This window comes from Rhinatrema bivittatum, chromosome 3 (genome assembly GCF_901001135.1).
Source record: "Rhinatrema bivittatum chromosome 3, aRhiBiv1.1, whole genome shotgun sequence".
In the NCBI taxonomy this organism is placed as follows: domain Eukaryota; kingdom Metazoa; phylum Chordata; class Amphibia; order Gymnophiona; family Rhinatrematidae; genus Rhinatrema; species Rhinatrema bivittatum.
Genome location: NC_042617.1, coordinates 58,483,668 through 58,506,067, shown reverse-complemented (window position 1 = coordinate 58,506,067; position 22,400 = coordinate 58,483,668). Strand labels below are relative to the sequence as shown.

At 40.7% G+C, this 22,400-nt stretch overlaps 1 protein-coding gene across 1 annotated transcript in view; it reads right to left on the bottom strand.

The window, feature by feature from the left end:
• The window catches only part of UBR2 (ubiquitin protein ligase E3 component n-recognin 2), a 426,990-nt gene that overhangs the window by 364,384 nt on the left and 40,206 nt on the right, over positions 1–22,400 (bottom strand). The window contains 2 exon segments of the mRNA XM_029593304.1: positions 2,650–2,760; positions 8,430–8,508. Coding sequence (XP_029449164.1) covers positions 2,650–2,760; positions 8,430–8,508 — 190 coding nt within the window.

Here is a 22,400-nt window from a genome sequence, read left to right as displayed (position 1 = left end):
CCGGCACTTCCCGGTTTCGTTCCAGGCGGTCTCCGGCTGCGGGGGGAGAAGGAAAATACCTTCACCGCCGCGCTCGAGGTTGCACCCGCTGCCTCTCAGCCTCACCCGATATCGGGGGCTAGGTCCCCGCTGAGGTTCGGCCGCCGGACCGAGGCTCACCTCCGAGGGATAGCGGAAATCACCTCGGGAATCTCGACTGGGGGAGGGACCCAACGGGTGTCACCGCAGGAGAGCGGGGCTTGTCTGTAGAGGTAAGATTTCTTTTCAATTTGGGTTTCTTTGGTAAAATTTACTCTAACGCTATGCTAGCATGCATAGAGTCCCTAACTGCTATGGAGATGGAAAATACTGAAGAGCTGCACTTCCTGCAGGGGTATATGTACTAGGGCTGACGTCAGATTGAAATCTGATCCGTCTCCAAGTACTATCAGGAGTACACTATACCCATTGGTCCTGAATCCATCTGCTACACGCTAGGAAAACAAGGTTTCTAAAATAGCTCAAACCGGTTATCAAAACAAACAGTGGTACATGATCAAACAATCTTACTAATCAAAATACAGTAAAATTTGCGAAGGAAACCTTACAGATATTAAAAAATTCCAGCTGATATTAGTCGAGTATATGAAGTTAATATAAAACCCTTGCTGAAAAATTTAACTGCGTCTCTCCAGAGACAGTGTGATCTCCCACTCTCTATAATAGATAGGATATAACTAGTGAAAATGATGGAGGTGTCCAAGTGGTTATATGTACTGCAAATGCTTCCCATCTGGCTAAGTAGGAGAGATCACAATGTAATACAGAGGGGGCTTTTAGGAACTTCATATGGAAGAGACCAAGGACTCCCTTAACGCTATTAATGAGACCTACTGAGTGCGATGGTTTAAAATGTCCGAATATGCAACTTTATAACTTAGCATTTATGTTAAGGCACATATCTGACAGGGTTTTTGAAACTTCTAAATTTATTCCACAAGCTAAACTACAAAACTGGCTGGGTCTCTATTCACTGAACTCTTTAATTCAAGTTGCTGGGGAGATATTCCAGGAAGGATTATAGATTACTTATTGGGTCATGTCGGTCAGCCTGGGCATATCTGCGTAAAACGGTGCTTAGAAGAGATATACTTTCCCCATTTCTCTCTATAAGGAACAACCCACAATATTTGCCTGGTATGACCAATCCGGTTTTTAAGTATTGGTAAGTATCAGCAACTGCATCAGCTCTTCTTGCTGGGTTCTAATACATTATTGAGTTTCCAGGACTTACAATTTAAATTTCTGGTTTACTCTAAAGAATTCTATACATGTCTACAAATAAGACACTATGTTACAAATATTCTAAGTAGTCACCCTAACTTTGGTATGGTAGGTTCCCTTGAAGAAGTCCTAATGGGGGGGCGGGGGGGGGAGAAAAGGTTCATCATCCAGTGCTAAATTTATGCGGAGGTTACTGCTTATTCAACAGGACATTACACTTCTTCCTGTTTTGACAGATGGATTTATTTGTTGGCCCGACGAACTTGATATTCCAGGAATTTCAATCCTGTTTTTCAAAAATTCCTAAAACAAAGGAAATGTGATTTTACTTGAAACTCAATTTAGATTTTTGCATCAGTCCTATTTAGCTCCTGACAGGGCTTACAGAACTAATCTTTGTAATTCCCCAGTGTGTAGGAAATGTGGCTTTGGTTCAGGAGGCTACATACATGGGGGTTTGGAGCTGACCCAGGACTAATGGCTTCTGGAAGCAAATTAGAACTTTTGTAAATACCCTGTTAAAAGTGAACTTACCACTCACCCCTAGAATCTGGCTATTCGGGTGTCATGCTAATGTATCTCAATCCATTTCTAAGGAAAATAAGTTATTTGTAGATAAAGCTGCCTTACTGGACAAGAAGACTATTTCTTCTACAAGGGTAGGAGAGGAAATACCCAAAATAACTTTTTGTGGAAAAAAAAAAAAAAAGATGCTGAAACTATTAACTTTTGAAACCACAATGGGTAAAATGGCATCTGAATCCAAAGTAGAAGTGCATCTGCAAATCTGGCAAGATTACATGGCTTCACTTTCTCCTCTTACAAGAAATACTATTCTTAACTTGTGATTGGAAATTGGTACCTCACTGCGAGTGCATCAATAGGAAGATGAGGGTAAAAATGATTACAAATTGAGACCTCAAGGTGTGTATCAGGACAAGTTTTACAATGAGTGGGTTAGACAATTTGGGCCCATTTGTGTGTGGTATAACATAACGTAAATTAATTTTAATTGAAGAAGTGAGAAGTACACTAGCGAAGCAAACACCAACAATTCCTTACTATTTCCTAGTGGACTTATTGAGAGGTGGGGGGGGAAGAGATATATGCAAAGAGTCTTATTACAAAGGATTCACTATGATGGTGGTGTTTCTTTTTTTTTTTTTAGATTAGTCAGGATTCTTTGTAGTCCAAATAGGTGAATGTATACGCTGATCTGTTATGGAAGTAATATTTCTTATATACGGTTTCTTTGATGGAAAAATCAATAAACATGTTTGATACAAAAAAAGACCAGCAACAAATTGTTAAATGTTTCAAATAACACAGACGCTATTAATTTGCAACAAGATGAGAATGTATGATCTGATAATGCTTTATTATTACCTCGACTTCCTTTTCAGATATATTTGGCTCATGTTTTTGACAGTAGGGACCTTCTTTCCAAGCTTCAGCATCTCCACAATCACAGAAACCTCCTCCACCAGATGTGGTCATCTGTAGTTGTCAAGGATATAAAGACAGGAACATGGATATTGCATACTGTAAGCACATTACTCATAGGCAAAGTTGCATACTATAGCAGACTTTCAAAAGATTTGGGGCTCAATTCATCCTCTGAATTTTCAGGCTCTTAAGGGGATATCTAAAAAGATATTCAGGTTCTCTCAAATAGCAACTACCCATTTGGGAGATATCTGAGGTTGGCAAAAGGATATTTATCACAACTCAGAGACAAGTATTTGGGTTGTCCAGGAGGACTGGTCAGCATAGATATTCTAGTAATACTCTCTGCCCAGTCACAGAACTGTCCACAGCCCCAGGCCAACAGGCTATAGATAAGATGCTGGCAGAAGAGGGAGAAAAGGCTGAAGGAAGAAAACAAGAAATTCCACCCAGAACTAAAGAAAGGTGACTTTCTTGGGAGGAGCACATGCACACATCTGCAGCTGTTCGGTGCAGATGAGAAAAAAAACACACAACCTTGTCAGACTCACGTCTCTCAACATGTCCCGAAAATATGGTGTACACTGAACACCATAAAATGTTATAGGGGCACACAAACAGTGACCTCATAAGCCTTCTCTCTTTTCAGAAAGTTGGTTAAAAAATGGATTGAAATATATGGAAGAATAGATTGAAGAAAGAAATAGCCAAAGGAAAACAAACAAACAAAAAAAAAAATCAAACAAAAGCTAAAATAAATATAAATTAAAAATATACATTATAAAAAAGGAAAAAAATAAAAAGCGCCTATATTTAGCAATATTTAGTGGGATAACGTGAAATGTTCGGCTAAATGCCGACTTTTAAATATTTTGGGCAATTATACAGCTAACCTTTATCCAGGTATCATTATCTGGCTAAACCTTTGCAGGATAATGTAAGGGCATTGCAGGGTGTTTCTGGGTAGGGTTAAGTTAGTTGTAGAATAGTCCTAAATTTAGTAGGATAAACTTATCCAGCTATCTTTAAGATAGACAGGTATATTCAATAGTGTGGCTACACCATACACCGCTGAATATCCCGCCAGAGTTAGCTGGATAAGCATATCAGGCAAACTGGCCAATGGCTGAAAATGAAGCCCAAAGTTTTCCCTGGCAGCCATATTAATTTTAATTTTACCAGCCATGTCTATTATATGCCACTGAATTTTTCTATTCGAAATAGTACGAAAATGAACTTAAATTCAATTAACAAAAACTTGGTGAACCATGCAGGACTGACTAAAGAAAAGTAAATGCCTCCCACACAAATCTGTTGCATGTACCTCAGTCCTGCTTTGCCAGTGCAAGAGCTTTACTAAGCCAAGATTCTCAGTCCTGAAGTGCTGATACCAGCATTTTACCACACATTTTACCACACATTTTTTGCACAGCTGAAAACAAATCCAGGTCTTACTTAAGCCCAACTAGTAAACATAGTACACAACTCATTCCTTTTACAGCTGACCAACTTCCTTATTCCAAGGCATGGGTTATTCATGGATGTTTCCACAAAACGTATTAAAAGCCATCAACAATGTTGAAGCACACTGCAGAGAAATGGGTCAAGAACACAAAGCTGCACTCTTCCCATTAAAATGTGATAAACGTCTGTTGGGAACAGTTTGATAACATCATGGACAGAGCAGCAACCATGTCCAAGGTTTGAGAGAATAAATGATGTATATGTGACCAAGATGTCACATTTTACACAGTCCTCTTGTAGCCTTAAGATTCCATGTGTCAGAAACAAAAGGTATTTACATTCTGGGGCAATTTTCAAACTGTCCACATTGGGTCATAGACTGCATGTAGATTTTTACCCACAGCTTTGCATTAACTTTCAGGGCAAAAGTACCTATGTACTTTCACTTTGAAACTTGAAGCAGAAACAAAGTATCTATTCTTTCTGCAGGTAAAGCTTTGCTGAAAAAGAGCTCTTAAAAACATGAAAATGCATCCTGTCTTATACATGATCTCAGGAATGCTTTTTTTCAATGTAGCTAAAACATTGCTTGCGAAGACTTTTATCCGATTTTCAGCCAGCTGATTAATACAGATAAAGCAAAATTGCTTACCTTGTAATAGGTGTTATCCCAGGACAGAAGGATGTAGTCCTCACATATGGGTAACGTCATTGATGGAGCCCTATCACAGAAAACTTTGTCAAAGTTTCTAGAAACTTTTGACTGGCATCCTGAGCCCACTGAGCATGCCCAGCATGCCATGATATTCTCAGCCACAGGGGTCTCCCTTCAGTCTCATATGTAGCAATAAGCTATAGCCAAAAATAAAATAATAAAACGTATCGGACCCAAGTCCGCAGGGTGGCGGATGGGTTTCGTGAGGACTACACATCCTGCTGTCCTGGGATAACACCTATTACAAGGTAAGCAATTTTGCTTTATCCCAGGACAAGCAGGATGCTAGTCCTCACATATGGGTGATTAGCAAGCTAGAGGCAGAGTCATTTTGTAGAGAAGCAACACTGAAGTACTGTTGATGAAAATGAGGCAGCCGAAAATCACAACAGGTTGGATGTAGAAGGAGTTGGTATTATACGGGAAACAAGTTCTGTAAGACAGATTGTCCGTAGGTTGAATCTTGTCATCCTTCTTTGTCCAAACAGTCATGAGCTGCAAAGGTGTGAAGAGAACTCCAGGTTGCAGCTTTACATATGTCGAGAACTGGCACTGAACGATAGTGAGCTACGGAGGTTGGCATTGCTCTTACTGAATGTGCTTACTCACCCTTGGAGAAGAAGGCCTGCTTTTTCATAACAGAACTCTATACAATCTGCTAGCCAGTTTGAGAGAGTGTGTTTGCCCACTGGATTACCCGGTTTGTTTGTATCAAAAGAAACAGAGTTGAGTGGATTTCCTGTGGACTGCAGTGCGGTCTAAGTAATATGCTAGCGCACGCTTACAGTCTTAAGGTATATAAAGGTCTCTCACCTTGGTGAGAGTGAGGTTTCGGAAAGAATGTGGGTAAGACTATGGATTGATTCAAATGGAATTCCGTAACTACCCTGGAAAGACATTTTGGATGTGTACGGAGTACCACCCGGTCATGAAGGAATTTTGTGTAGGGTGAGTATGTGATAAGTGCTTGTAACTCACTAACCCTTCTAGCAGATGTAATGGCTATTAGGAAGATAGTCTTCCATGTAAGAAATTTAAAATCGCAGGAATTCATGGGTTCAAAAGGAGAACGCATGAGCCTTAACACCACCAAATTAAGGTCCCATTCTGTGACTGGTGGCCGTATTGGTGGTTTAATGTGAGTTAAACCTCTCATAAATCTACTAACAAGAGGTTGTATGGATATTGGTGCATCTCCCATCTTATTATGGTAAGCCGAGATTGTACTTAAGTGTACTCGCACAGATGAGGTCTGGAGACCAGAGTCTGAAAGATGACATAAGTAGTCTAGCAAAGAAGGTGTGGGGCAGGAGAAAGGGTCAATGTCCTTTTGTGAGCACCACAAAGTAAATCTTTTCCACTTCAAGAATAGTTCTTCCGTGTGGAAGGTTTACATGAAGCTACAAGCACTTGAGGCACTTGAGACACATTAGTTGAAAGATTGAGTGGTTGCAAGATCAAGCTTTCAACATCCAGGCTGTCAGAGATAGGGATTGAAGGTTGGGATGGCGCAACCTGCCCCGATCTTGAGTTATGAGAGTGGGAGATACACCCAGGCGAACTGGCTCTGTGATCGAGAGGTCAAGAAGTATGGGAAACCATATTCGCCGAGGCCAATATGGGGCTATGAGTATTATGGACCTCTTGTCCTGTTGTAGTGTCACTAGAGTTTTGGTTATTAGCGGTATCGGAGGATACGCGTATAGAAGACCTGAGTTCCAAGGGCGAGCAAATGCGTCCTTGGCTGGCTGGTGTTTCTGATTGTGTAGAGAGCAGAACTTGTCCACCTTGTGATTCAGGTCTGATGCAAAGAAGTCTATTGTTGGTTGTCCCCAACGTTGAAAGATCCTGATCACTACTAAGGGATCCAGGGACCAGTCGTCGGAATCGGTGTAGTCACCGGCTTCGGTGTAATCACCGGCATCGGTAATGATACCGGCATCAGTTCAAGAACCGGCATCAGTGAAGGCACCGGAATAGGCATCTGTTCCTTAAGGGCCTGGAGCACCGCTTGCCGGATAAAATCCAACAATTCCTGCGGAATAGCTGATGCAGACAGAACAGCTGAATGCGGTGGCTGTGGAGGCGTCGATACCCCTTCCACAGAGCCCTGTGGAGGTTCGAGTATTGGTATTACCCTCAGAAAGTGAAGGCCCCGACGTCGAGGGTAGCGGTGTTTCCTGTAGTTTAAGCCACTTAGCAGTCCGTTCCTCTGGGGAGAGAAGCGCCGCTGGAGTCGATGTATGCCGATGTCTGTGACGGTGTTCGATTACTGACCTTGTCGATGCCGATGGCAATGGATGATCTCCGGACCCATCCGGATGACGTTTTTTCAATATTATTCTTTTTGAAACTCCGGCCAGAGACGATTTTGTTGATGTTGAGGGAGAAGGAAGAAGCTGTAAGTGAAAAAGATGTTCCATCTTCTCTTGGCGAAGTTTTCTTCCTTTGGGAGTCATCTCTGCACATTTTGGGATTGGTGTGGACAAACAAAGGACACACTCGAGGTGTGAGTCTGTAATGGACATTGTCCGATTACAGACAGGACATTTTTTAAATCCGGTAGCCCTTTTCTATCGACAGCCGTCGATGAAATGAGGGAAAATTTGAGAAAAAAAGTTTTTACTCAGGGAGTAAAAACGAGACTATGATTACTCACCAGCCAGTGGAAATCTAAGAGAGATCCCTTATGGGAGGAAAAAAAAAAAAAGAGAAAATAAGTGACTTTTCAGTCAGCAAACTCTGTGAGAAAACTCACAAGGCTCCTTGCTCCGCGATGCTTACAGCAGTGCAGAAAAACGAAGACTGAAGAGAGACCCCTGTGGCAGAGAATATCATGGCATGCTCAGTGGCCTCACAGGGCCAGTCAAAAGTTTCTAGAAACTTTGACAAAGTTTTCCCGCAATAGGGCTCCGTCAGTGACGTCACCCATATGTGAGGATTAGCATCCTGCTTGTCCTGGGATAAAACACCTTTTTATCCACCTATATCACTTTGAAGGCCCTCCTCCCCATTTCTCCCTCCCCTAACTCAGCACGGTCATTACAGTGACAATCCTTGGCTAGAGGATCACAAGCTGACCCTCTGGAACTTGTCTAATGTGTACCCTAATCCTGGCCACTGGGTGTTCCTGCTGAGTGACAGTTAAAACGCCTTTCCCCCAGGGGGCTGTAAACATTATCTACAGGGCATTACCAGCCCCCAAAGGCCAGGGGAGCAAAAGCCTGATTCAGGATAAAGCCCAGATCCTCTGCGTGGCAGTGTTCAGCACTTGCCATTGAGGCACTGAGTTGGCCAGACATTCTGCTTTAACTGCTGAAAAGGGTACACCATATAAATAGTAGAAGATCCGCGGTGAAATTATTTTATTTTAAAAAGATAGAATAAATGCATCTGAAAACAAAAAAAAAAAAGAGAAAACCAAGCAAAAGTAGTTCCCTGCTCCCTTCCCAACAGCTTTAATATTTTCATGAGGCAGTCATTATAAATTGAAACCATAGATCTCATTTGCATGCCCAGTAGGCAATGAGAATATACTAACTCTATATCGGTGCTCTCTGTGAATGCTTCCCAAAAAGCAGTCCATGCATAGGACACAAGTAGGATCAACTGCACAATCTCTGTAACAGAAAAAAAGAACATGTAAAAACCTGTACAATATGGTTTTACTTAGCTATGTTTTTTTTAACCATTTTAATAGATTTATATCATCATCTGGAAGGCTACATGAAAATTAGGGGAGATTCTCAAAGCATAATGCAATCTTGGAGTCAATTTATACAAACATTTAAGGTGAAAAAAAAGACCCCACAGAGCTGAAAACACACTCAAAGTAAGAAATATGCTTAAGCTAGAAAGATACTGACCAAATGATAGGAGATAAAGTTCAGTAAGAAAAAACATTCAGAGGTAAAATAAAGCCAAGCTTTGGGCTCAGCATCTGAAGAACCACGAACAAGATGGAGCAAATTAAAATGCTGCCACACAACAGAAAAAAAAACTGCATTTATTCAGCATTTAATGCAAAAAGCTTAGAAACTTCTATTTTGATTTCATCTAGCACTATAAGTTCATCAAACGCTGCAAGGACGCTAGTAGCAAATTTCTGGCTGGGAAGGGGAGGGGATGACAGAAGAGAGAAACACACCTCTTTCCCTATCTCAAAGTTAGCACCTATAATATGAATGACATGGGATCCATCTGTTGAGGCATATTTGTAAAACAAGTTTACTTATCATAAATCAGGTGCTCTGAGACATCAGGATGAATTAGCCATGACACATTGGTGACATCATCTGATGGTGCCAAATGGACCCATCTTCTCCAGCTCAGTAGAGTTTTTACTACTGAGTATATGTGGGAGGGTTCTGTGCATGTACTGCCCAAGTCCCTCAGTTGAATGTAGAGCTTAGCTTTAGCTAGGTAATCAACTCTCCAGGGAGATAGATGGCTATTAAGCATAGTTAATTCATCCTGCTGTCTAAGGAAAACCCCATTTATAGTAAGCAACAGTGCTTTCTCGGTTAACAACCCAAAACAACCTCCTCTTCCATATAGAGTAGACTACTTGCGCAAATCTGATTGCCCAAAGTTACTGTCTCCTCTTGATTTATTGTTCATCCAGTAATAGCACATAAAGGAGTAAATGGACTACCAAGTTGCAACTTTGCAGATGTCTTCAATAGAGACGGCTCTTAAGTGAGCAACAGAAGCAGACATGGCTCTTACTTGATGAACCTTGACAGAGTCTAGGATCTGAAGGCCAGCAAAGCATAGCAATAAGCAATAATCAGCTAACCAGTTGGACAGCATGCGCTTGGCAACAGCTATTCCCAGTCTGTTACGATTGCAGGACAGTGTTTCCCAACCCACTCCTGGAGGCACACCACCACCAGTTGCGTTTTCAGGATTGCCATAATGAATATGCAGGAGATAAGATTTGCACACAGGAAACCCAGGGTATGCAAATTTTTCATGCATATTATGGCAATACTGAAAACCTGACTGGGTAGGCATGTCTCCAGAAGACTGAGAAACATCATCATAGGAGATGAAAAGTTGAGAAGCCAAATGATGTGGTTGAGCTCTCTTCAGAAAACACATCAAAGCCCTTTTACAGTTCAGTGAACAAAGGGCCTTCTTCCATTTATGTGCATTAGGTTTTGTAAAGAATAAGGTGGCTCAATTCAAATGAAATGCCAAAACCACTGGCAGAAACTTCGGGTGAGTGCGGAGAACCAACCTGTTGATAATGGAGTGTAACAAAATCAATGCTTGTAGATCACAGACTCTTCTAGCCAAAGTGATGGAAACTAGAAATACCATCTTCCAGATAAGAAACTTTAAGGAAGTTGACTTTAACGGTTTGTAGGGAGGCTTCATCACTTGTGCCAAGATGACATTAAGATGCTATGGAACCAGTGGCTTTGCACCAGGCGGTCTTGTATGCCACAAGCCTTTCATTAACTTCTCCAGATGGAGATAGGCTTTCCATCCACTTGACAGAGGTAAGTGCAATGGCACTGAGATGCTTTTTGACCGATGACGTACTGAGCCCCAAAGAGAACAGGGTGGACAAGTATTGAAAAAAAATCTTTCAGGGCGCAGGTGAAAGGATTCAAAGAGCTCACCTGACAACAAAAGGCAAAACGTTTTCATTTGAAATTGTACAATCATCTGATAGAGGGCTTCCTGGCCGAAATCATGATGTCCTCAATCTCCTTAGATAATGACAAGGATGAAACTATTGAGCACTCAACATCCATGTCATCAAGCTGAGGGAGGAGAGGTTTAGATGAAAGATGATCCTCATTCCGAGATAGCAGAGCAGGATCAGATCCCAGAGGGATTGATGGATGGATTAACAGTCTGATGAGGTAAGAGAACTACATCTGGCTGGACCAAGCTGGAGCCATGAAGATAAGATGTGCCTTGTCTTTGAGTACCTTCTGCACTATTCTCGCCATCATGGAAGTGGAGGAAAAGCATACAGTAGATCTGCATTCCACTTGAACAATAAAGCATCCAGAGCATATCTGAAGTTGCTTTGAAGACTGGAGCTAAATTTGTCAACTTTTCAGTAGTCTTAACATGAACAGGTCGACTGATGGGTGTTGGAAAAAAACCTAGTCTTTTTAGCCCACTTCAATGCCGACTCTACAATTACAGACTAGTGCAGTATTGAACCACACCAAATCCTGGAAATTGTTGTACCCTGTATTTAAAATCCAGTTTTCTGACTACTTGGGGGGAGGCGGGTAGAAAATTTGATATCTCACATTTTCCTTTACAGTTCCCACAGGATGGACTAGATTTGTACCACTGCAGGCTCAAGCAGATGTTTCCAGAATCCACAGTATCCTGAAGACCTCTGTGTGGGGATCCTTGTTACTATGGCCATTGATTGAACGCCTTACCCAATTTATCAAAAAATTTAGAGTGAGAGAGATCTTCTGGTGAAGATAAATGACCGATGAAGATAAATGACCGATGTTTATTGCTGCTTTATTGTTTTGTTTTACTTTATGCCTTTTAAGCTTTTAAAGCTATTTTAACAGCTATATTTTAATTATTCTGCTTTGTAATTTTAGCTATGTTCTTTTATTGCTATCGATTGTATTTCCTCTATTTTAATTTTGTACACCATTGTGATGGTTCTACTGATATGACGGTTTAAAAAACCTGAATAAACCATAAACCATAAATGCTCCTGCAGTCCAGATAAGGGGTCTGAGAGGATCCCTGAAGATCTTTCCGCCAAATCCAGAGATGGAGGTACACTAGACTGATGAAGATAACTGCGATTAGGGTAGAGTCCTCCATCATTATGGAGGATCATATTCTTGGAGCCTACACCTACAAGAGAGATTGGAGGATGCCCTCCTTTGTCAGTGGCTGCCAATTCTGCCACCTGATCTATAGATTACTGTGTCTTTTGGCCCGGAGTTGGGAATAGATATTTTCTTCTGAAACTAGTATAGGATCATCCTCCTGAGAAGCATGTATTGGAATCCAGGGTGGCCACCCTCCTGAGTTAACTGAGCTGGTGGTAGCATAGAGACCAAAGGCACAAAGGAGCATATTGGACACGGAGTTTCCAGGCAAAGCTCACAGGATGATGCAATAGCACCAACAAGGAGGAAGTCCGGAGTCCTCCCAACAAGGGCTGATGATACCTACTTCAGTGCCAAATATACCACCTGCTTCAAGGAAGAACACTTCTTTTTCTACTGTGCTGATGAGCCCCACAAAGATGAAGAAACGGCCCTCAGGTGTGCAAAGGAGCTCACTGGCTCCTACATGCAACGCTTATGCATCTTGTTGAACTCCTGAACTACAGCAGGTCTGGAACTTGGCACCACAGCTGGGGCAGCTTTTCTAAGGAGCTCCTGCTCAATTCGGCACAAAGGGATCCCACAGAGGCCCCACTCTCAGAGGAGGAACGGCTCTGACTTTCCCCAATCTGCAAAGTCCCTCCATCTTCCAAGCCCTGTTCCTTTGGGATCTTGGTGACGTGGCCACATTCATAGCACTTGGCTGAATCGTGGTCATGGTTAAGGCATCTGCAGCAGATATCGTGGTCTTCTTGGAGCTGGACATTCTGCAAAATCAAAGATTATTCATTTTTATTTATTTTTGGGATAGCACTGAAAAGTGCTGTTGAGGGGCTGCTGAGGCAGTGAGGCAACTAACAAAAAGAGAAATACAACCCCCCCCCCCCCCCCCCAAACTAAGGACTTCCGGTTATACTGCCCATCTGAGAAGTTGCAGGTGAGGTGAGCTCTGCGACAGCCTATTTTTTGTGTGTGTCTCCTGCCTGCTTTGGTGCAAGATTTGGACTCTAAAATAGTACACGAATGAAGACTTTATGTACTATGGGCTGTACTGATTGGAATGTCGACACGATCAGTGCAGGTACTGAAAGATAAAGATAAGGAAAAGCTGATACCTCCTGTCTCCAAGATGGCAACTGTGACCGAGCAATCTTTGCAAGACCTTAGAGAATTTGATAAGAGATATCTCAAAAAACATTACGGCTGTTTTGACTGATCAGCTGAGTAAACTGCAATCAGCAATGGAGGAAATGTCCAAAAAGATTGGTACAAATGCCACAAAAATATCTGATCTTGATAAAAGGGTTGCTGCGCAGGAGATGGTATCTGACCAACTTACAGGCCAAATGACTATGAAAAAGGAGAATGGGGCGCGCTTCTGGATAGACTTGAAGATCAAGAGAACAGGGCACAGGAATAATATTCATGTCATCGGTCTTGCAGAGTCTGTTCTTGATGCTGATCTGATGCACTTTTTCTCAAATATGGCTTCCAGAGGGGCTGGGCTTGTTCTTGGAAACAGAGCCCATTGTCGTTGGGGCTCATAGGATTGGAGTTAGGAGAGATGGCGACACTCGCCCTTGGCCAATAATTGCACAAATTCTGAACTTTGCAGACAAAAATGCAAATTAGACCGTGATGGTCAATCTGTTATTTGGCGATGTCTCCATGAAAGTTTCTGAAGCAAGGTGCAAAATGGCGCCAATCTGCACAGCTTCTCTGTCACAAGGGAGTACAGTTCTCCCTACAATATCCTGCAAATTTGTGTGTTTGCAAATGGAAAGATTCTAATTTTGTCCACTAAAGATCAAGCACAAGCCTACTTGGACTATCTGTCCAAGCGATTGATAATGGAACTTACAGGCCAGCTTAACCACTTCTTTTATCACTCAGCTGACTGAATTTGCTGTGCTCAGATGAGGTTATTTTTTCAATGTTTTTTTTTTCTTTGACCTCTCCATGTGGTTTCATGCCTAATTTCTGTCTTGGCTTGAACTGTTGGGAGGTTTCTTTGAGACATGGCCCACTAAGCCTACTGAATCTAGCCATAGGTGCCCCCCCCCCCCCTTGCTTGCATGTGCTACTGGTTATTTGGGTGACTTATTATAGGACAAAGAGCACTGCCCATTTCAGATTTCTTTTTCCTTTTCTGCTCGTTTTACTACCCCCACCGAAGGACCATTGGTCACATGGTTGCTGTTTGACACAGTTTGCAGTTCATATTTCTGCCTAGTTTTTGCATATTTTTTTTTGAGACTACTATGAGACAGCTACTTAAGGGGCCCTCTAGGATGCATCCTGGGGAGAAGATTAAAGATAGAAGATGTGGTTCCTTGGAGAAATGGAACTTCAGTGTTTTCTGTTTGTCTATCTGTGTGGAATGAATATGGAGTGAGTGCAGGTTTGTACTGGCAACGTTTTGATCATTACTGTTGGTGATAAAATTCCTTTGGGAAGATATATTTTTTCATGGATATGGGTATTTGTTTGGACATCTATACTGGGGGATGTCTGGATAATCTTGCTATAGATTACTTTTGAATTTTTCCTCTTCTTTCTTATATGGGATAGGTGAAATAAATGTGTTTTCATTGAATGTAGATGGTATACATTCACCAATTAAGCGGAAGAAATTGTTGCACCTTTTCTTTCCAAGAGACTCATTTAATGCTGAACATAAGAAGCTGCAAACTCAATGGGTGAGCAAGGTGTTTTTTTCTTCCTTTTCTAGGGGACAGAGGAGTGTGGCGATCCTTTTTTATAAAGAACTTACTTTTCATTTGGACAGGAAAACTGCAGACCCAGAAGGGCAATATATTTTATTAAATAGGAGTTTATTTCAGCAGAAGATTGTTTTTTGCAACATCTATACCCCAAATGTGTATAATCACGGGTTTTTTGCTCAGCTCGTGACGTAACTCAGTCAATTTCCTGAACACTTAATTGTCTTGGGGGGTGATTTTAATGTACTTGTAGATTCTAGTATCAATGTTAAGCCACTTAGATTGACGAGAAAAGCTTCACAAACTACTATTTCTTTTCTAATGAAATAACTCCAGTTATTAGACATTTGGCAAGTACTGCATCCCAGGGAACAAGATTTTTTATTTTATTCTCAATCTTATAATTGTTATTCCCGTGTAGACTATTTTTTTGGTGACCGATAGGATGTTTCCTATGGTTCGGCAGGCAGATATTGGGGTCTCATCTAATTCAGATCATGCCCTTTTTTCTTTCCAGCTTCATATGGGTCTTCCTCCATCTAAGGCCTTTAAGTGGAGACTTCTATATATTTTGATCCTACTTTTAAGCAACTGCTGAATGATAAATGGCAAGCTGATTTATAGATCAACACTTCTCCTGAGATTACTTCCAACCTACTCTGGAAGGCAGGGAAAGCAGTTATGAGTGAGATAATTTCATATGAAACCAACAAACTTTGTGATATTGAGATTCTGCGCTTATCTAAGGAATTTAATGCTCTTAAGGCAAGGCATGTGCAAAACTTGCAAACATTAAATCTCAAATACTAGTTGTCAGGAATATTTTGAATCAGCTTATACATCAAAGAGTAATTAAAAAATATTATTTGTTTCAGATTAAATTGTTTTGTCATGGAAATAAACCAGGCAAGTTGCAAGCTAGGCTGGTACATGTATTAAACCAAGACAATATATTTGTACTATGCGGACTAAGAAAGGGGAGTTGGTTTCCACCATTGAAAAACTGACTGATGTTTTAATGGACTATTATACAAAGCTTTATTCCTCCACACCAGAAAAGGCAGAGGTCCATTCTAGATTTTTTGAGGATCTTGGTTTGCCAACAGAGTTGGATACGCATTTGGAATTTTTTAATGCTCCTATTAAAGTAAGCAAAATTGAGTTTGCCATTTATTCTCTAAAGCTTGCTAAGACACCAGGGCTTGACGGCTTTCACTCTGATTTTATAAACTGTTTTCCACCAAGGTCTCAAAGCCACTGCTTGATATGTATAATCACTGTTTCACCCAGGGGGCTAACCATTTTTTAGTTACTGTTTTTTGTTTGGTTTTTTTTTTAACTGGGAAAGGATTCCACCAACCTGATTCTTATCAGCCTATTTCTTTAATTAATAAAGTTAGCAAGTAGCTCATTTAAAAGAAATCAAAGAAAATACTTTTTCACTCAACACATAGTTAAGCTCTGGATTCACTGCCAGAGGATGTGGTTACGGCAGTTACTGTAACTGGGTTTAAAAAAGGTTTGGATAAGTTCCTAGAGGAAAAATCTATAAACTGCTATTAATCAATAAGGAATAGTAATTTGAGATTTAGTTAATGTTTAGGCACTTGCCAGGTACTTGTGACTTGGATTGGCCACTGTTGGAAACAGGATGCTGGGCTTGATGGACCCTTGGTTTGATCCAGTGTAGCATATCTTATGTTCTTATTTCGATATTAAGTTGCTGGCTTCCATTTTGGCAAACCACTTGTGTGTGGTTTTGCCTTCCTTGGTATCGGAGGATCAAACTGGCTTTGTCAAACAGCGTCATGGGGTACGGAATGCCCACAAATTGCTTGAGGCTTTGTATAATCCTTGCCCTTTCGAACATGGAGGATTGGAAATAAGCCTGGATGCTGAAAAGGCCTTTGACAAAGTTGAGGGGTCATATATGTCCTAGGTGCTGGAAAAGTTCAGAATCTTGGGCTTTTTTTTGGAGTGGATTTGTTTATTGTATGCCTTTCCTCAAGCATGGTTATAGATTAGTGGGGCTCTCAGTTATTTTTTTTTGCACTGAGGCACTTGTCAGGGTTGCTCGCTATCTCCGTTATTATATTTACTAATTGTTGAACCCTTAGCCCTTAAACTCGAGTCCACCACTGTGATTAAGGGATTTATGCTTGGTTCCTCAGATTATCATATCTATTTATTTGCAGATGAAATGCTTTGTTTATTGGGAATTCATCAGTGACTCTAGCTCACATTATGGATCTCTGTCATATCTGGTAGCTTTGCCGAGTTAAAGATTAATTTTACTAAGTCCGAGGCTATGGCAGTTGATGACTCTACTAGGCTCAATTGGTAAGGGGAACTTCCATTTGGCTGGGCACAAACTAAATTAAAATATTTGGGCATCCAAATTACTAGGGATAAATCTTTGCTTTATTCTAACAATATTCGATCACTAATTGCAGATATTCAATCTCAATTACAAGCTTGGATGTATTTACCTCATTATTTGGCAGATGTGTATTATATAATTACTGCAGCACCCTCCTCCTAGGCCTCCCTAAATCCACCACCAAGCCACTACAGATGATACAGAACGCCACAGCGAGGTTACTGACCAACACCAATCGTGGAGACCACATCTCACCCATCCTCAGAAACCTACACTGGTTACCAGTGAATTTCAGAATCCTGCACAAATCAATCACTTTAATACACAAATCCATCCACCATCAACTTCAACTCCATCTCGAAATCCCCTTCAAACTACATTCCTCCAACAGACCAATGAAAGAAATTCACAAAGGAACCCTGCAATTTCCCCCAACTAAAGATCGAGCCTTCTCGATAGCAGGCCCAGATATCTGGAATAACATCCCTGCAGACCTCAGATTGGAACCCTGCCTCTTAACATTTAGGAAAAAACTCAAGACATGGCTCTTCAGCCAAGCCTTCTCTGAACCCCCTGATATTCACTAGTTTGCCCTTACTCTATGCCTGAATGATGGCCTTACTCTCTGCCTGTACGATAGACCCTGATACTCCTAAGCACATTATGCCTTATCTATCTTATCAATGGTATTATATTTATAATTGCTGCCTTCTCTAATCTATCTTTCCAGCTGACCAAGCCTCCAAGTTCTTACTCCCTGTTGAATGTAACTTTGCCTCTTCCACACCATTTGTTGATTTACGTTAGTTGTCACTACAGTTTTTTTTACCCTTTTCGATGTAAACCGATCTGATATGGTCTTTTTATCTATGAAGGTCGGTATAGAAAAGTGTTAAATAAATAAATATAAAATGCTGGTATTCCTTAAGCTGCTATATAGATTACAAATGGTTCCCTGCTAAATCCCTAATAAAGCCTTAGCACATCTGAAATCTATAATCGTCCATTTTCTGTGGTGGAGTAAGAGGGCCAGAATTAGCTTGCTAAATTGGTGCCCTAAAATGTATGGGGGGGGTCTTAATTTACCGGATATTAGGTTTCACAGTGCTGCCTGCCAATTGCGATTTTGTGGGAATGGATTACTGCCTCTTCTGTCTTTTGTACCCTGACACAAACAATGCAGTTTGTTCAGACCTGTCCAGTTTGCTTGGCATTACTTAAGTAAGTGCTGGGGAGATCTGGCTGCAATGTCGGGCTTTCTACCCCTTGTTGGTAATCCACAGTTCCAGGCCTGAGAGGGGGATATTTTAAATTTCGAAGGACAGGGAATCATGGATATTATGTCTTTTTATTGGCCTAATGATTAATGTTTTCTTTCTTTTGAGCAACTATGTGATAAATATCCGATTCCCAGAGCTAATTTCTATGGGTTTTTGCAAGCCAAACATATTTGCCAACTACAATGGGCACACCCAGAGCTATTCCTTTCCAGCTCGTTAGCAATGATCATTCGCTCTACGGTAAAAAAAATAAAATAAAAAAGAGGTTATCTTGTTGGTATATATTATGTTTGTACAAAATGAATCCTGACCTGTTGACAGGCCTAGCACATTCCTGGTCTCAATTAACAAGTTTTACTATCGCTCCCAAAAATCTTAGTCTCTGTTTTGAGTATTGCACTAAAATTTCTCTGGATGCCAGATTTCAGGAATTATATTTTAAATTACTGCATTGTAGCTTTACTAATAGTGTTAAGGTTCACAAATTTGGTATAACTCAATCTGACTCTTGCCCTGGATGTAGAATTGAAAGAGGCTCTTTAACTCATACATTTTTGTTGTGCCATAAGATTTTCCCCTTTTGGGAGGAGGTCTTATTTGCTTCACAAGATTACTGGGACTCAACTGTCTTTTGATGTCACTTTTTGTTTTTGAGATCTTCCTTATTTAAAATTACCTACCTCTAAGAGATTTTTTTTAAAGTTTATGTGGCCCTACTGGCAGGTTTTTTCTGTATTTTGAAAGCTTGGGTTCAACCTGAGCTTCCTTTGTTTGCATCGTGGCTTAGTGCCATGGCTGATTGGATGCATATAGAATGATTAGATGTATTATTCACCCGTTGAAGATGTCTGCTGACTACAAATAGACTCGGAAATCTTTTTATCTTTTGACTTTCACTTAAAGATCATTTGAATCGGCTGGGTTTTTGGACTCAATGGTGTTGATAATATCAGTTGCTCTGGATTGTGACATTTGATATGAATGTGGATGAGTGAATGTCTTGTCTTGTGTGGATAGTTGCGTCCTTATGACTATATGTTAAAATGGTCTTGAGGCTTGCTGACTATTTAGTGATATAAGACAGTTGACCTTAAGAACATAAGAAATTGCCATACTGGATCAGACCAAGGGTCCATCAAGCCCAGCATCCTGTTTCAAACAATGGCCAATCCAGGCTACAAGTACCTGGCATGTACCCAAACACTAAGAAGATCCCATGCTACTGATACCAGTAATAGCAGGGACTATTCTCTAAGACAACTTGATTAATAGCAGTTAATGGAATTCTCCTCCAAGAACTTATCCAAACTTTTTTTTTTCAGTCAGCTACACTAACTGCACTAACCACATCCTCTGTCAACAAATTCCAGACCTTAATTGTGCTTTTCTGGCATGCATGCCCTATGTGTGTGTTTTTTTTGGTATGACTTCTTGACTTAACAAATAAAAAAAATAAAATAACTTTAAAATGTCAGTATGCAAATGCCAGAAGTCTGAAAAATATGAATGTAAGGCATTAATGAAGATATAGATATTATAGGCATTTTGGAGACCTGGTAGGAGGAGGATAACCAATGGGACACTGATACTATGGTACAAATTATATCGACATGTCAGGGCATATAGGGCATATAAAATTGGTGGAGGAGTGGCACTGTGTGTTAAGGATGACAGGGTCAAGCAAGATAACAGTTTTGCAGGAAATAAACTGCACTCTATCAATTAGGGTATAACAGGGATAGACAACTACCCACTATTCTAAACCATCAGGATGTCATTGTGTCGAAGTTGTAAGTGACATGGCATAAAGAAAAAGTCTCCAGTCCTCAGGTATAAGTAATACAAACTTAACTACATGTAACAAAACATTACAAGGATAACATAACAGGAATGTAGCACCCAGAGCCCTAGCCTCTTGGCGCATATGCAAAAATTTCTAATGCCTTTCTAGCATAATCTTTGCTAGGTCAGGGTAAATCCATGTTCTCTGACCTAGAAACAACTCATTAGGATTTTGAAAAAAGGAACGCATCCTACTCAAATACCATTGACATAAATAGTGTCATTCTTTCTTGCTCCTCCGTAAAAGATTTTGAGAGAAGTTGCTAAATCTAACAAATGTTTGCAATAATTCCTGAGAATTCTCCATCAAACTTTTCCGAGTGCCGACTGGAAGATAATACAATCTGTTAACTGGTGGAATAGCAGTAGATGGAATATTTAATACCTCTGACAAATCTCTCTTAAACAGGTCTTGGGGTAAACATCCAGAGACCTTTGGAAAATTTAGTATATGTTAAGGTGCTTTAGCTGGTTCTCAATATTTCTTAACATGACAAATCATCATTTTATCTTAAATTAGTGAGGAAATTATTGCTTTAATCCCTTTTACCTCAGCCTCCAATTTTTCAAATCTTTGCACATGGTCCTGAATAGTGGACTACAAATTCTGCGTCACTGATCCCATCTTAGAGGAAAGCTTGGTTATTTCAGAGGAACATAAGGAAACTGAAGCATTCAACTTAACAAGGACTGTCCAAGATAGAGAGAATCTAATGTTACTAATTTAGCTCTCTCAGGGAACGCAGACAACTCACCAATACTGGGTGGCATCGGGCCCTGCACAGGCTCCAGTATACTCCGATTCCCCAATAGGGGTATTCTCTGTCTGTGAACTCGTCATTGGCTGCCCAGCAATCAGTAAGCCAGTCAGTGCTCCTGCCACAGCCATTGCTGCTGGAACCTCTATAAGAGGGGCCAGGATTCCTGCCCCCTCTATCGCCATGAGAACGCAACTCAGCAGCAGACTTGGCCAGCCTTCTCCTTTCACCCTGCGGCAGACAACTGTCCAGTGGGCTCAGGAAAACCTCCTCCTTTGATAACAGCAATGTTCCCTCATTGCCATGCACAACGGAACCTCCTGAGCCAGAGTCAGCAAAAACCGGGTCAGTAAAACGGTCCAATGTCTGCTGAAAAGAAGATTCATGCTAGGTTTCAGACAGGAAAACTAACTTTCCATTTCCTCTTGGGGACCATTGAGAGAAATCAGTTTTAGGAATTAAAATCAGCAGAGGAGCGTGATCCTTCACGCCACCATCTTAACACCTCCCTGCCCCCCTCCCCCCCCACTTTGACTGAGCAACTAGATGGAATCACTGAGAAACCAGAAGACGTAATGATTCAGATTGTCAGGCTAAAGAACAAATAAATAATCGGGATCAGATGGTATTCACTCCAGAGTTCTGAAGAAACTAAAAAATGAAATTGTAGATCTTTTTTCTGATGCTTTACAACATATCATTTAAAACAGCCATGGTACCGCAAAACTAGAGGGTGGCCAATGTGACACCAAAATTTTAAAAAGGGCTCCAAGGTAATTTGGGAAACTATAGACCAGTGAGCCTGATGTCAGTGCCAGGGCAAAATGAGAAAAAGCTATTCTTAAAAACAAGATTACTAACCACATAGACAGTTTAATGGGAGAGAGTCAACGTGGTTTTTGCAGTCTTGCCTCATTAATTTACTAGGTTTTTTGAGGGTGTAAATAAACATGCAAAGGTGAGCAAGTTGATATAGTGTATTTGGATTTTCAGAATTTATCTGGCAAAGCCCCTCAGAGACTCCTAAGGAATTTGGGAAGTCATGGGATCGCAGTATCCTATTGTGAATTAGTAACTGGATAAAAGATAGGAAACAAAGGGTAGGACTAAACGACCAGCTCTCCAAATGAAGAAATGTTGTCAATGGAGTGCCTTGGAGTCTCTATTGGAACGTGTGCTATTTAACATTCATAAATGATCTGGAGAAAGTAACAAGTAAGATAACAAAATATGCAGATAACACAAAATTGTTGAGTCATTACAACAGCAGCAGATTATGAAGAACTGCAGAAGGATCTTATAATACTAGGAGACTGGGCTTCTAAATGGCAGATGCAATTTAATGTTGACACGTGCAAAGTAATAAATGTAGGGAAAAAAATCATTCCAACTATAGTTACATGGTGATGAGTTCCATGGTAGGAATCACCACCCAGGAAAAGGAATTCTGAATCCTTTTGGACAATACCTTGAAATCTTCAGGTCAGTGTGCAGTGGTGGTCAAAAGGCAAATAGAATGTTAGGAATTATTTGGAAAGGAATAGAGAACAAAACTGAGAATAACTTAATACCCTTGCATAGATCTATAAAGCAAATGAAATGGGCAATGAAACGTGCAACCAGCAGATTTAGAATAAATCATGAGAAGTACTTTTTCACTCAGCACACAATAAAGCTATGGAATCTGTTGTTGGAA